The sequence below is a fragment of the Tupaia chinensis genome, unplaced genomic scaffold, assembly GCF_000334495.1.
Source record: "Tupaia chinensis unplaced genomic scaffold, TupChi_1.0 Scaffold000612_1, whole genome shotgun sequence".
Lineage (NCBI taxonomy): Eukaryota > Metazoa > Chordata > Mammalia > Scandentia > Tupaiidae > Tupaia > Tupaia belangeri.
Window position 1 is genome coordinate 5079817 of NW_006160131.1, and position 15723 is coordinate 5095539.

General features: G+C 56.4%; 1 protein-coding gene across 1 annotated transcript in view; it reads left to right on the forward strand.

The window, feature by feature from the left end:
* The window catches only part of STK10 (serine/threonine kinase 10), a gene marked incomplete in the record, with an annotated part of 115765 nt that overhangs the window by 70806 nt on the left and 29236 nt on the right, over positions 1 to 15723 (forward strand). Inside the window, 5 exon segments of the mRNA XM_027775894.1 lie at positions 878 to 950; positions 2332 to 2526; positions 3090 to 3171; positions 12731 to 12862; positions 14433 to 14975. Coding sequence (XP_027631695.1) covers positions 878 to 950; positions 2332 to 2526; positions 3090 to 3171; positions 12731 to 12862; positions 14433 to 14975 — 1025 coding nt within the window.

Consider the following 15723-nt stretch of genomic DNA (forward strand, 5'->3'; position numbering starts at 1 on the left):
GTTACCACTGTGCCACCACCTGGTCCTCACTGTACATTTATACCTTTTTTATGGTGACATAGATTTTTTTTTTTTTAACTTCCAGAAGGCTTATGCACTTACCAGAGGGAGACAGAGATAGAGCAGGGGACAAAGAAAAGACCCCCCCGTGGGACATGTCATGCTGCAGTCCCTTCTCTTCCATTCTCTTAGGGTTTGGGGCACACACACATGTACACCCTGCATGATTTTCAAGCCTCCAGGCCCAGGATTCAAACCTCGGTTGGACATATGGGAGTTCAGTGCTTTAACCATTGTGCCGCTTGCTGGTCCTAAAATGGCATTTTTAAGACAATTTTTAAAAACTGTTTATTTAATTTTATTTATTCTTCAGTTTGACCAGAGAGAGACATAGGAACAGAGAGAGAAGGAGAATGAGAAAGCCACCAGGTCTGGGAATCGAACCATTTTGGCCACGTGGGAGTTCAGCACCTTAACCACCATGCCACCTGCCAGCCCCCTAAAATGGCATTTTATGAACATAATTTTGTACAGATTTTTAGAAAAAAATTAGTATTACTTCATTAGAATAAATTCTTAGATTTGGAATTATTGGATCAAATGAATATGGTTATTTTAAAGGTTCTTGCTCTTTATTGCCAAAACTGCCCCCCTCAGGACTCTGCCGGCTTATGCTCTGGGAAGCAGGCAGGCAAGTGCCCTTCCCAGCACCCACTGCAGCGGGTGTTCCTGTACGCAGGGATCTCTCATTCACGAGACAGAAATGGCACCTGTCGGTCCATTCGGAATGTGTCCCAGAGCCCCCATGGGGGCTTTTCCCGGGGCCATGAGTGGAGGCATGTCCGTTGAACACTCCATCTGCGGTCTTGTCTTGCAGCTGACTTTGGGGTGTCGGCCAAGAACCTGAAAACTCTTCAGAAACGAGATTCCTTCATAGGAACGCCTTACTGGTGAGTCGGGAGCTCGGGCAGATGGAGGAATGGTGGGCTGAGCTGTAAGCTTCAACGTCCCCAGGGTGTGACCTCCGGTTGTTTGGGGGACGGCGGCCCGAAAGCAGGGGCTTCTGGGTCAGCCTGCCAGCGGGAGCCCAGCCTGCAGGACCTGGGCGCCTTGGACCGGTTGCTGGGCTTAGCCTTAGTTCCCTGGGCATGCAGCTAGGGACCTGACGGCACACGTGGGGTTCTGTGAGGATGGGATGAAACACGCACGTGAAACAATGACTGAGTTGGGATCCCGGCAGCACGGCTCATCTGAGAGTCATTCAGCAAGTTCGTGTTGAGTGTAGGGCCCTGGGCTGGGGTGGGGGGCCATGAGGAAGAGCAGTACGGATTCAACCCCTCCCTCCATGAAGTCTCCTTGGACTTCCCTAGTCTGTTTTCCTTCTTTTCCGGAACGATTTCTTTGGTTGTTTTGTTTTGATTTGTTAGAGGGCATTTGCCAGAGAGAGAGAGAGAGAGAGAGAGAACGCCCAATGGGGAATGGTCACGCTGTCTCCCTTCTGCTCCATCTGTCCTGATGAGATTCGAGATTTTGGGCACGCACACCTGCCGGGTCAGAGATTCAGACCACACACTCAGCCGTGTAGAATCCGGCCATATTAACCACCACTGCTGGCTGGCCCCCAACATTATTTCTTTATAAACAAAACTCTGGGGCCAGCAGGTGGCGTGGTAGTTAGACGCTGGATCCCACATGGCCGTCTGCGGTTTGAGTTCCGGTTCCAGACCTAGTGCAAATGCATGCCCCAAATCCTGGGAGGAGAAGAGAAGGGGTTGCAGTGTAACCATCTCCCCATGGGGGTGACTTCTTACATTCTCCCCCCCTCCCTCCGCCCTGTGGCAAAAATCTAAAAACAAAACCAAAGCTCTGTCATTCAGTCTCACATGTGTTTTCCCAAGTTCTGCCTTGCCATTGTAGTTCAGGCTCCTTTCTAACTTACTGCTCTTAACCCTTACTCTCTCTCTCTCCTTCTATTTCTCTTCTTCCTTTTGTCTCTGCTGTTGTCTCTGTGCCTCACCCACCTCCCCCCCCACGTCTCCTGCACCCTCTCCTCTGCCTCCACCTCCCCTCCTGCTGGACCCAGGACTGTGGTCTGGATGTTGCTGCCATCTTGTGGTAGGCTTCAGGAACTGCAGCAGGACGTGGAGGGTGAGCTGCACAGGCCTCGTTCTGGGTGAAGACGTCCCAAGGACAACCGTGGGATGTGCAGTGCAGGCCCTGCCTGGGTCCGCAGGGCTGCCAGCCCCTGCCACTGGCCTGTGGCAGTCCTTGACCCTGACTCTCGAGCAAGCGGGACAGGTTCTGAGCCCTCTTGTCCCTTGGTTGGTCCAGGATGGCCCCTGAGGTGGTCATGTGTGAGACCATGAAGGACACGCCCTACGACTACAAAGCCGACATCTGGTCCCTGGGCATCACGCTCATCGAGATGGCCCAGATTGAGCCCCCACACCACGAGCTCAACCCCATGCGGGTGCTGCTCAAGATCGCCAAGTCGGACCCGCCCACGCTGCTCACGCCTTCCAAGTGGTAAGGAGCTGGGACCCTGCTGTGGGGTGTGCTGGACAGTCAGTGGGCTAGACTGGGCAGATGGGGCTGGGGAGGTGCGCTAAAGGCTTCCCGGCCCCCGAGGCTCACAGTGGGGAGCAGTCAGGCCCCGGGCCTCCAGGCTGCTCTGAGCTCCCTGGGCCTGCACGCCTCCTGCTCGGTGCACTTGACCTGAGGTTCTACCTAAGCCAAAGGGAGTCCGACCAGCCAGTTCCACTGTGGGGACAAGAGCCTCCTGAAGCCCGGCAGCTGTGTGGCACAACCCTAGAGCTGGAATGAGGGGCCTAGGTTCAAAGCCCAGCCCTGTGGGGGCTCACTGGCCTCGGCAAGGCCCTGGCCTCTGATTTCTCTCTGTCCGTCTGGGCAGAGGTCCATGCTGAGAAGGATGTCCTCGCTCCGTTGCCTCTGCCATGCCAGTCCATGAGGGTGCCCACCCTCTGAGGGGTGTGCCCGGAAGCCTACGACTGCCCAGGACGGGGGAGTCTGCCCAGGGGTCCTCGGCTCTCACTGTACTCCAAGCTCAGGACTGACCCCTGTCCTCCCAGGTCTGTGGAGTTCCGTGACTTCCTGAAGACAGCCCTGGACAAGAACCCAGAGACCCGGCCCAGTGCTGCACAGCTGCTGGAGGTCAGTGGGCCCCCCTTCGGGGCGGGCTCCCCACTCTGCTCCGCCCGCACTCCTTGGAGGTGGAGGGACCCTGAGGGGCGGAGAGGAGAGCTGGCAGTAACCCTGAAGTGGATAGGTCCCCGCCCGGCCTAGGCTCCAGGAAGGCTCTTCCCTTGGCACCTCCCAAAGGCCAGCACAGTGCTGGTCAGGAGTGCTGCCACCCAGACCCCATCTTTCCTACTGGGGAACCCTGTGGCAGTCAGACGGGTTGCTGTGGGGAACAGTGTGATCAACCGCATTGGGGACGGGCCTGGGAGGGGCCACTGTGCTGGGAAGGGGGGCCAGGAAGGGGGTCTGTGTGAGCACATGCCCATGGAGGGGAGCGGGCGAGGCAGAGCAGGGAAGCTGAGGCCTGGGGTGGCAGATACTGGCACTTGGCCGAAGAGCCAGAGGTCAGGGCGTGCGAGGGGTCGGAGCCAGAGCCCAGATCCACCCAGGGCAGGACTGGCGGGTGCTGCACTCTCCCTGGCGGCTGTTACAGCAGAACACACTGAGATCAGCAGAGACCGAAGGTGCTCGGGACGTCTGGGGGACCGCCCGAGCTCCCGGATCCTCCCCTGGTGTCCCCAGGGCGCACCTAACTGCCCTGGCAACACGTGGTGACCGATGTGAAGTGTCCACCAGGGACGCTCGGCAGAGACTCGGTTTCTCAGTCGTGCTCGTGCGCACTCGGGCGCGGGAGGGAGCTCCCTCCAGTGACAGCTTGGGCCAGCCTGTCAGCGAGTCTTCAGCTGGTCAGGTCTTGGGCACTCGCGTGGGTGCCTGGTATGTTTCAGGCTGCCTGGGCTCTGGATTCGGCCTCCAGGTGGGATCTGGCTTCCTTTGAGTAGCGCAGTTCTGCTACGTAGGGCCCAGTGTGCCCAGGGGTTTTACTGGAGGGTGGTCATGTTGGCAGCCCCTGCCTGGGGAGGGCCAGAGTTCCAGTCTCGGGGAGGACAGCCATGTTTGGCCTGGGCCAGGCTGTGCCAGGAATGGTTCAGGCAGAGTGGGCCACCCAGTCAGCTGATGGGGGACCCCTCTCCAAGGCCAGGTTCCAGGGGCCAGGGGACGGGTGAGCTGTGTTGCGTTTGTCTGACACGAGGCCAGGTGGTGGAGGGTCACTTTGGGCCTCTCACTCCGGATCAGGACCTGGGTTTTCCTGGGCACCAAAGGAGCCTGCCACTGACATGGGGACCATGGTCTGCTGGCTGCCGTGCCAAGTCAGGGAGACCAGCCTGGTGACTGGGTGCGGTGAGCAGCTTGCTTTTGGTTGGGGAGGAGGCTGCTGGCTTCCTGAAGCTTCTGCATATGGCAGGGGACGGGGGGCATATGGCAGCAGCCGTGAGCTGCCCTTGACTGGGCCGATGCCCCGCGTGAGGAATTCACGTGGATGGCGGGGATGACGGAATGTCCTGGCACTGTTAGCAGAGGGGCACGCGCCACCTCCAGATCTGCCAGCCACTGTCCCCGTGCCACCACCTCTGATGGAGGCTCTTTCCCCCGTGTGACAGTCTGCCACATAAGCTGGAGGACCAGCGTTTCCCAGCTGTCTGCCTGAGCCAGACACCACGCCTCTGGTGGCCCTCTGGGTGTGCAATTCAGTGGTTGTGAGTGTGAACCAGGGTCGAAAAGTCCTGGGTTCAAGTCCCTGCTCTGCCACTCACTAGCTGTGAGGCTGTGGGTGAGTGGGTTAGCCTTCAGTCTCCCTCTGAAATGGGGTTAATAGCACAGGGTCATGGCTTAGCTTCACTGGTAAGCACCATGCTCAAGGCAGGTTGGGGGCATTAGATTTACTCATTAAAAATCAAGGGGGCAGGGCCAGCAGGTGGCGTGGTGATTGAGGTGCTGGACTCCCACGTGGTCAACTGCAGTTCGAGTCCCGGACCTGGCAGCTTGCGTTCTCACTTTCCCTCTCTCTCTTTCTGTCTCTGGTGAGCACATGTGCCCTAAATCAAATCAAATCATAATAATAAGAGTTAAATTTTTTTTAAAAAAAGAATTATTCTGTTTATTCATTTATTTAAATTTGACTAGAGAGGGACAGAGTGAGAAAGAGAGAGAAAGTGAAAAAGCAAGCCACCAGATTCGAACCGTGGTCGGCCATATAGGAATCCAGCAACCTTACCCACCATGCCACATGCTGGCCCCTAAATAAATAATTCTTTAAAAAATAAATGGGGCAGAGGGTGGTGCAGAGGTAAAACACAGTGCTCTATGAGGTTGCCCTCGTGGAAGGTTCTGGGTTTGTGTCTAGAGACCTCCTTGAGTGAGCTGGGCACACATGTGCCTGTTCCCCGGGCTGCAGAAGGTGGGTGAATTGCAGCGTTGGGAGTCTGCCGGGGTGCTTTCTCCAAGTCTCTCTCTCTCATTCATGAAAAGACTTTTTTTGGGGGGCGGTCAGGGGGTAGATGTTTTCGTCTTAGGGCGTATACACTTGCTGGAAAGAGAGACAGAGACAGACAGACAGGGAGGGAAAGTGAGAAAGCACCCGCCCCATGCCCCCACCCCTTGAAGATGGCCATGCAGCAATCCCTTCTCCTCCATTCTCCCCTCAGGGTCTTGGGCATGCACATATACGTGCCCAGGGTGATTTTCACGCCACCCGGTCTGGAACTCAGTCCGTGGTTGGCCATGTGGGGGCCCAGCGATGTAAGAGCTATGCCATCTGCAGCTATGCCATCGCGAATAAACAGAGAACAAGAACCAGCTGCGCTGTGAGGGCGGACTGCTGGAAGGCCGCGCTCCTGCTGCTCCGTTTCTGAGATGGGGTTGGGGCCCCATCGGCCCAGTTTCTGTGTGTGGTGGTGTGGCAGGGCAGCATGAGCAGGCCCCCAGACGTGGGGGAGGGAGGGCTGTCACTATCAGATGCAAAATCTCCAGGCCGAGTGGGGCCGGTTTTCCCTTTTGGAGGCACCCCCTGCCCTGATTCATGTGGCCTCCAGAACATTCCTCCGGGAAGGGACCAGCTGTCCTCTCCCACATAGCAGCCCTGAGCCCTGGCCCGAGCTAGGCATTTCCGCTCTGAGGCTGGAAGAAAGCCTGCTCATGGAGTCTCAGCGTACAGCGGGGCTGCAGGGTAGGAGAGCGGTCTCCCCAGAAATGGAAGGGTCTTCGGAGTTTGTGGGAGACATATTTTCTAGCAACACTCTGCATGCATTTCAGCACTTTTTTTGCACAAAATAAACTTGTACTTCTTTTTCTTCTTTTTAATTTTTCCAGAGAGTGTGTGCACTCACCAGAGAGAGAGATTGGGATGGAGGGAGAAGGCACCCCATGGGGGTGGCCACAGGGCAATCCCTTTTCCTCCACTTCTCCCTCCTGTAGGGATCTTGGGCACTCATGCATGTGTTTGGTGTGTTTCTCAAGCCGCTGGGTCTGGGACTTGAACTGTGTAGTCAGCTATGTGGGATCCAGCACCGTAACCGAAAGGCCTTGGGCTGATCCTGGACTTGTACTTTAATGCTGTTTTCCATGAACTTTATGAAATTCCCCTTCCAGAACTTGGCACTGCGTTTTCTGCCAGTGCCCTTTCCTCTCCCAGTGAGGGAGGGTGGGCACTGTGTTACTCTGAGGCGGAGGAGGCCACCAAGTCTTCGAGCAGGGAGGGGACTTGCCCAAGGTCACCTGGCTGGGAGCAGCAGAGGTGGCCCAGAACCTGGCTCCCGGCCCATCCTCCAGAGCTGTTCACGCCCCACTCAGCCTCGGGGTGTCCCCAGCCCCTGGTGTTCCGCTGTGCCCTGCCACATGCCGGGTGACCCGGGTGCCCAGTGGCATTCATCCTCTGACTCACACGTGTGTCTTTGGGCCAGTATCACGTGTGGTGAGTTACCCGGGCTCTGAAGTCCGGCGAGTCCGCTCTGGAATCCCGGTCGCTCCTCTGCTCAGTCTCCTCGTCTGTGTGGTGAGGATACTCTTGCTCCGCAGGCTGCTGTGGGTGGATTTTGCGGTGGCGTCTTTAGCATGATGGCTGTCACCCGTTAGCTGCTCAGCTGGTACTCGTGGAGTTTGTTGGTAAGCCTCAGCTCGGTCACTGCTCCTCGAGTCCAGGGTGTCAGCTGAGGCCCTGGACCCCTCCACCCCCCTGCTCTCCCCGTCCTCCTGCTCAGCATGCCCCCGCTCTCCCTGTCCTCCTCAGCACCCCCGCTCTCCCTGCCCTTGGTTCTGAGGCAGCCTCTAAGACCTTCCGGTTTCCATTGTTTGAAACTCAGTTTACCAACGTGCCGTGTCGGGGTGTGTTTTCTGAGCCCCAGCAGTGGGTGGTGGGGGGCAATGGTATGGGCTGTCACCGTGAGCGCTTGCTGTGGTGTCGGGACGGCCAGGCTCTTACCCAGCGTACAGAGGGGCAGACTGAGGCCCAGGGACGTTAAGTGGCTTGCCTATGTGGGTAGAGCTGGGTTTTGTCCCTGGTCGCTTGGCTTTAAAGTCCACAGCCAGCACTCTTAACCCCGCACTACCCGGCCTCCCACAATTCACAAGCCCTTACTACCGCCCTGCTCATGACCTCTTGAGACCGCACAGCAGCGGTGCCATCTTTGAAGGTAAAGGTTATTATCACAGCTGCGCTGCTCACGTGGCTTCTGAGAGTGACGTAGGAACGCAGAGTCCGTCTAGAAAGAGATTACTGGGCTGGGTTAGAAGTAAGGTTGGGACCAGCAGGTGGCGTAATGGTTATGTCACTGGACTCCCACCCAGTTGACCTGGTTTGAATCCTGGAGAGGTTTTATTCTTTGCTATAGGGCGCGTGCGCTCTCTGGAAAGACAGAGAGAGACAGAGAGACAGCGAGAAATCACCCCCTGGGGGCATGGCCACACCGCAATCCCTTCTTCTCCATTCTCCTCTCGGGATCTTGGGCACACATGCACACGCGCCTGGCATGAGTTTAAGCCACCAGGTCCGGGACTCAAACCGCTGTCAAATACATGGGAGTTCAGCGACATAGCCATTACATCAACTGCTAGTCCCCGTGGTTGGAATCCTGAACCTGGCGGCTCGAATCTCATGCTGAGCGCGTGTGCGCACATGCCCAAAATTCTGAGAGGAGAATGGAGATGGGATTGCAGTGAGGCCATCACCCCTGGGGGGTAATTTCTCATTTTCTGTCTTTGTCTCTCCAGTGAGTCTATGCACCCTATAGTAAAAATATTTCTTAAAAAAATAAAATAAGGGTCAGGCCGGCTCCGCAGCACGGCGGTTAAGCCCTGTACGTAGGGAGCTGGGTCCCACATGACCAGGTGCAATTCCTATCCTGGCCCTAGTGGTTTAAAAAACACTCTGGGTACTCATGTGTGCATGCCCCAAATCCTGACAGGGTGGAGAGGTGGAGGGAAAGGTGGGTGGCATTGTTGCCGGAGAGACTCAGTCCTGGATACGAGGGTCCTTGGCTTTGTGTGGGAACGAGTTTGAGAGCGAACCCTGCAGGAGGGGAGCACAGATTTATTAAAGGGAAGTGCGCAGAGCAGGCTCGCCTAGGGGGAGCCCTGTGACGGGAGATGGGAACAGGTTCATGCCCTCCTTGGGTGCGCAGGGTCAGGGAGTTAGACCAGCACGAGCTGTCGTGGCCTTGAGGGGAAGCGGAAAAGTATTACCCAAAAGAAAAGACAGCTCCCCATAGCAGGACAACCGGGCTGCAGGGGGGTCTGGCCTCCGGGACTTGGCCACGTGCCAGGCTGACCCTGGGGTGGTTTATTCCTGACTTCGCTGGGAAAGCGGCTCTGGTTTTCCTGGAACCACTGTCCCTCCCACTTTCTGTCCCACCCTGCTCATACCCAGTCTCAGCTGCTTCTCGTCTGTCTGGTTTCTGGTGTTTGGAATGTCCCTTGCCTCAGTTCCCTCCTGTCTCAGTGTGGCCACGCCCCGTTGGGGCGCTTTCTCTCTGGGGAGCCTACACATAGTGTGTTTCTCAAGCGCCAGGAGGGACTAGAACCCTGTGGGTGGCCACGCGGGATCTGCTGCCTTAATCACCAGGCCACAGAGCCAGGGAGTCTGAAAGGTAAAAGAATGCATTTGGGTGAAGCTTGTAGGAAAGTCTGAGATGTGAGTTTCACAGCCTGTTAGCACTGACTCAGGTGACTGGAATCTCCCGTTTCCAGGAGAAACTGGCCTATTTTGGGACCCGTCAGCCTCCTGCAGGTTCTCTTTGGCCGTGGGACATTTCAGCACAGGTGTGTCCATTGTGGTCTGCCCCGTTGGGCCTTGGGCAGGGGCTTAGGCCCTAACAATGGTCTATCATTTTTTTCCCTCTACATTTTTGCCATAGGGCATGTGCTCTTGCCAGAGAGAGACAGAGACAGAGGGAAAATGAGACATCACCCCCCAGGAGAGATGGCCACACCACAGTGCCTCCTCCTCCTCTCTCTTCCTGGGACCTTGGGCACGCACGCACTTGCATCCAGCCTGTGGGCCATCCAGCGCCTGGACTACCATGCCTCCTGCTGGTCTTGGTCCTGCGTTCTCATTTAACCACCAAGCCCAGTCTTACCTTGGCTGCTGCCTCCACCTGGAATTCTGTGTGCCCAGGTCTTTCCCTGGCCAGTCCCTTCATGCCCTTAGGTCTCAGGCTGGACGTCACCTCCTCAGGGAGGGCCTCTGATGGTGGAATTTGGTGCCCACCCCCTCAGTGGTCAACCCCCCCCCCCATTAGTCCCTAAGGGCAGGGACCCCACTGAGCTGCTTTGCTCTGTTTTGGCCTTAGCTGGCCTCCTCATGGAGTGAATCAATGAATGAATGGGGGAGGGAAAGAAAGGAAAGTAAGATTCTTCCTCTTGTCAGCTCCATGAACTAGAGAACTGCAGACCAGCCAGACGGGTGTAGGAAAACCCCAGCCCTAGGGCCGTTTCAAAGGAGGAGGTTTGTTGCTTTCCAGTGCCCAGGCTGGCCAGAGTGTGGCCTGGTGGCCTTCCACAAATGAACTGTTTTAAATGAACGAAGAGGGGCCAGAAGGTGGCCTGGTGGTTAAGGTGCTGGACTCCGCGTGGCTGACTGCAGTTCCAGTCCCAGACCCAGCAACTTGAAAATGATGCCTGGTGCATGATTTTTCTCTCTGTATTTCTTTTTGTCTCTCTCTTCTCCAGCGAGTGCATGCCCCCTATGACAAAAACCTCAAAATAAAATAAAAAGAAAGAAAGAAAAATCAAAAGAACAAACAACGAGGATGGTTTGTGGCAGATACATCAGTTCTGGGTGTGTTTTCGTGGCACTAGCAAGTATTCTCCATTGGAACGCCTCCCCAGAAGTCTTGTCCACACTCAGAGTAAAATTAGCGAATTTCATCAGAGCCTTCCTGTAAATTTCACATGGACAAATTCCTACTCAGCACTGTCCCCCTCCCCCTCAATATTCCTTTCCCAACATCTGGGTGAGTGGCAGGTAGGGGAACCCCACCTCCAGACCACACCCTGGTGCAGGCTGTAAGGAGGATAGGCTACCTGAGGCCCAGCTTTTACCCCGATACCTCATGCTGACTCAGCCTCCATAAAACACGGCATCTTGCTTCTGTTTTGCAAGGTCGTGAACTAAAGACTGACATCCTGTGCAGACTGGAGTAGCACATGCACTCCCCCTCAGGTCATTGTATCTTTTCTTAAAGCCACACACATAGTGCCACCTGAAGGCCCATGCCCGAATGTCCTAGCTGTTCTCTTTGTAGTCACCAAACTTGGGGGACAGCCCTGAAGTCCAGCAGCTCAGTGAATAAGCACAGCGCAACACGGGCACACGGGGACACAGCGCAGGAATGGAAGGAGGGGTTTACTGGAATGGTGGCAGTGCAGGTGGACTCTCGGCCATGAAGCTGAGTAAGGGAAGCCGGCACTGGGCCGTCCGCTTGAAGCTGAAGGGCGGGTGGGACCAGGCTCTGGGGACAGGCAGCTGTGGGCCCTGGCTACCTGGGAGACAGAGAACATGCCGAGATGTCCCGTAGCTTGAGCTGGGTGGTGGCCCCATCAGGTGAGTGTCCGTAGAAAAGTCCCTGAGCAGGCCAGCCAGTGTGTGGTTAGGCAGTTGGACCCCACGTGACCAACTGCAAGGTTCGAGCTGGGACCCAGTAGCTTGAGAACTGTTCCCGTGCATGTGCGTGCGTGCCCAAAATCCCAAGAGGAGAAGGGAATGCACCCCCCCTGGGGTGACTTCTCACTTTTTCTCTCTCTGTCGCTAGCAAGCACAGGTCCTCTGTAGCAAAAACTTAAAAATCACTGAGCTTAACAACTTACAGTATATAAGTTACACCTCAAAATACACGTGTGGTATGTTTTATAAAATCATACACTCCTGCAACATTTTACTGTAAGGATATAGTCTTAGAAATGTGTCTGCAGGCAAGCAGATGGCTAAGGTGTGGGCTCCCATGTGACTGACTGCGATTCGAGTCCCGGACCCAGTGGCTTGAAACTCACACCGGGCACGTGTGTGTGCGTGCCCCAAATCCCGAGAGCAGAACAGAAAAGAGACTGTGGTGTGGCCATCAGCCTTGGGAAGTGATTTCTCACTTTTCCTCTCTGTCTCTCTGTCTCTCTCTCTCTCTCTCCGGTAAGTGCACGTGCCCTTTGGTAAAAACCTAAAATGAAAAGAGGAAGAAATGTGTCCCTCGGCAATTTCGTCACCTTGTGAGCATCACCAGCGTATTTACACAACCCTGGCTGGTGAGCCGGCCACCCTGGGCTGCATGGCGTGGCCTGTTGTGATGTGTGCCCGCCCTGGGATGCGTGGCCCGTGGGTGACTGAGGCGCTATTATGAGGTGCATGACTGAATTAAAGCCTTTCACAATGGAAAATAAATTAAAAAAACACCCACAGACTGCCAGCCCCAAATGGAGCTTGAGTTCCTTCTTTGGCCTAAGCCTTTCCTTTCCTTTTTTTTAAAACAATAATTTTATTTAACTTCATTAATTCATTAATTTATTTTTATTTGACCAGAGAGGGACAGGGGAGGGGAGAGAGTGAGAAAGCAAGTCGCCAGGCCCAGACCTTGGTTGACCATGTGGGAGTCCAGCACCCTTAACCACCACGCCACCTGCTGGCCCCAAAGCCTTGTCTTTTTGTCTTGTCTTTTCTGCTTGCTTTCTTTCCTTTTTTGTTCTTTTCTTTGTTGTTTATAAGCCAGAGGGTATGGGCACTTGCAGAGCAAGACTGGAGAGCGGGAGAGCACCCCCAGGGGGCTTGGTCACGGGCGGTCCTCTCTCCCTTTCTGCACCCTGTCAGGACTTGGGCCACGCATGCACACCCCCAGCGTGAGTCCAAGCTTTCCTCTGCATTGTCGCATCTGCTCTCCGTGGCCGCCCTGTGGTTTAGTGTAATGTCTCCACAGATGAGGAGCCTTGGCTCAGAGAGGTTGAGCGACCTATCTGGGTCACACAGCTGCGAGTGCCCGAGCCGAGCCGGCCCTCATCCTCCCGCACAGCCTCTCTGAGCTGCCCCTGGGTTCCCTTCCCAAGGTCACACTCAGAACTGCAGTGGCCTTCCCTGCCTGGGGGTCCAGCTGCCACCGCTCGCCTGCCTTCCCCCAGCCCTGGAGAGTTCTGACCCGGGCTTGTCTTGTCCCCTCAGCACCCCTTCGTCAGCAGTGTCACCAGTAACAAAGCTCTCCGGGAGCTGGTGGCCGAGGCCAAGGCGGAGGTGATGGAGGAGATCGAGGACGGTCGAGGGGAGGAGGAAGAGGAGGACGCAGACGCCACCTCGGTAAGGCCAGGCAGGGAGGCCGGGAGGGTGCTGGGAGCCGGAAGCATTCCTTCCTGCCCCTCCCACGCTGCGGGTTATGTAAGAGGCCATGGTCCGGGACGGGCCAGGAGAGGCCGCCGGGTGTTGGCCAGCGCTAGACCTTCCCCGGAGAGACCGGGATCTAGATGTTCGTGTGAAATCGCGTGACTTTTAGAAGTTGGTAACTGATTGTTGCTTCCCAGCTTTTTCCTGTTGTGTCCCCTAGAGAACGAGAATGTTTTAGGCCACTTTGGTATAGATAGGTGAGGTCGGATCCAGTCCAGGGGAGGCCCAGGGGCTGCAGCTGTCCCTCCCTCCACCTCCCTTCCCTGCCCTGTGTGGCCTTCCCTAGGGCCGTGGGTGCGTTAGTTTTAGCCTCATCATTTGCTGATTTTAAACCTAAATCAAAGCTCATTTAAACGTGTATAAACCTGGCCTCCGGGCTGAGTGCTGGGGGAGCCTCTTCCGGGGGAGTCCCCCATGCCTGGCGAGGCAGAAGCTGGACCTGCAGGTTAGGGGCCGGAGTCTGCCCACGTGCTTGTACTGTGGACAATCTAGTGTCTTCCTCGAGTTCAGTTCAGTCCTGGGAGGAGTGGGAGCTGGGGCGAGCCCTCTCCAGGACGAGGAAGTGAATCCTGAATCCCCAGGAGGGTGAGCAGGATGGGGCAGTAACCACAGCCCTGGAGGCGCGGGGGCTCCTGCACATGTGGACAGGCATAGACCCTGCTGCCATTCACAGATGGGAACACCAGGGTCAAGACCTGGTGGCGGCAGGATCCAAAATAATGCTCGTGGTGCTTCATTAATATGAAGCTTATAACCTGGACAGCCCCTGCCCCTGGCTCTTGGAGATCATAATTCGGGTCGTGACTGAGGGAAGGCGGGAGGGGACTGTCACTGGGAAGGTGGGTGTTGGCGTCCCCTCCTCCTGACCCGGAAGGTGGCTGCTTGGTGGCACTCTTGTTATGTACTGAGATCAAGCCGGACATTTACGTTTTATCCATACAACTTCCCATTCCACAAAAACTCTAAAAAACAAAAACAGAAAACTTAGAACTTGGTGACTAGAAGACCAGATTAAACTTGGTTTGGCCTTTATGTGATTTTTTTTTTAATGGTTACTAATTCAGATTGATGTATAGGACATCAAGAGATCTCACGTTAAAATCCAGTCATCCTACTTGCCTTGAAAAGTTGGGAGGTCCGGCCATGGAGACCCATTTTCCCACATGGTCACAACTGGTCAGAGCAGCGTAGCAGTCGCCCCTCCCAGATGGGCCACGAGCTGTCCGTAGCCACTGTCCCCTGCTCCTGGGCAGGACAGCTACTACATGAAACTCACATTAGAGATGGGAGACTCCCACTCCATAAAGCAGGTAGTAATATTGTTACTGGGGGGCAGCAGGGAGGGGTGAAGACTGCGGCACAGAGCAGAACCTCCCGTACTCTGGAGGCCTGGCCCACTGCCTTTGGGGAGTCTGACTTTCTGACTGCACTGCACCTCTGGCCTGCCTTGGGCCTCCAGCAGCATAAGCCTTGATCTCTTTTCCAGCCGCTGGGGAACCACACTCGGGACTCTGTTGAGGTCAGTCCGCTAAGCCTCAACACCGACAAGCTTCCCCAGGAATCGCCTCTGTCCCCGCTGCCACCCAGCCAGCCACAGGACAGCGTGAATGGGCCCTGCAGCCAGCCCTCTGGGGACAGAGCCCTCCAAACTGCCAGCCCCTCCGAGCTGGCCCCTGGGAATGAGAACGGCCTAGCAGTGCCCGTGTCCCTGAGGAAGTCCCGGCCCATGTCAATGGATGCCAGAATTCAGGTAACCGAGGAGAAGCACGTCGCCGAGCAAGACGGAGCCCCCAGTCCAGCAGCCAGCAGGGCCCCGAAGGCGAGCCAGGGCCGGCCCAGCAGCAGCGCCCTGGAGAGCCTGGGCAGCGGGAAGCTGGCCAACGGCAGCCTGGAGCTCCCCGCCTCGGCCCCCAGCCCCTCCAAGCGGGACGACTGTGGCAGCCTGTCCACCTCCGAGAGCGTGGACTACGGCACCTCCCTGTCCGCCGACCTGGCCCTGAACAGAGAGACGGGCTCTCTGTCCATCAAGGTACCACCGCCTCGCGTGCCCCACCCCGGGCGGGATGGCCTGTTGCTCAGTTGGGTTTTTCCTGGGCACGTGGCGGCTGGCTCAGTCCTTCGGAGGCTTTCAGTTTGATTTAGTTTAATCTCCCACATACCTGGGCTCGTCCTGGGACTTAGTCATGTCAGGCAGTTGGCTTGGCTTTCAGAGTTTGGGTACGGGCCCTGGGCAGATCTGGGAGAGGGGTTCTGAGTGGAAGTCCCCTCATTTGGGAGTCAGCTGTGTGACCCAGCCTAGGACTGGCAGAGCCACTGGGCGTGAACAGGCTGCCCTTCCCCAGTTCGGAGGCCTTTCTGGAGGTGGGTGGCATTAAGAATGACAGCGGCCACCATGCTTGAGGGCTGGGCAGGAGGTAAACACTGCAAAGACCTTCATCAGACGGGCATGTGGAGGCTCAGAGAGCTCAGGAGCCAGCCCAGGCTCAGGCGGGACGTGGGGACGTGGTCAGATGCAGGCTCTGAACCCATGTGCCAGTCTGTCTTCCCAGGGCAGCGGTGGGCTCCTCCGCGCGGGGCTGCAAGGGGCTGCCCCGTTTCCCTGCCTGCTACGCTACATTCCCGGGTGTCATTCAATCCCTGTTGACCGCCCGACTGCCCCGCCAAGGCTGGCTTTAGGGAAGGTACCATATGGTTTTTCCCTCCAACATTTTACTCAGAAGTACACAGTAGAGACGCAGAGATTGCTGCTGAGTGAGAGGAGTGGAGGAAGTGGCTGG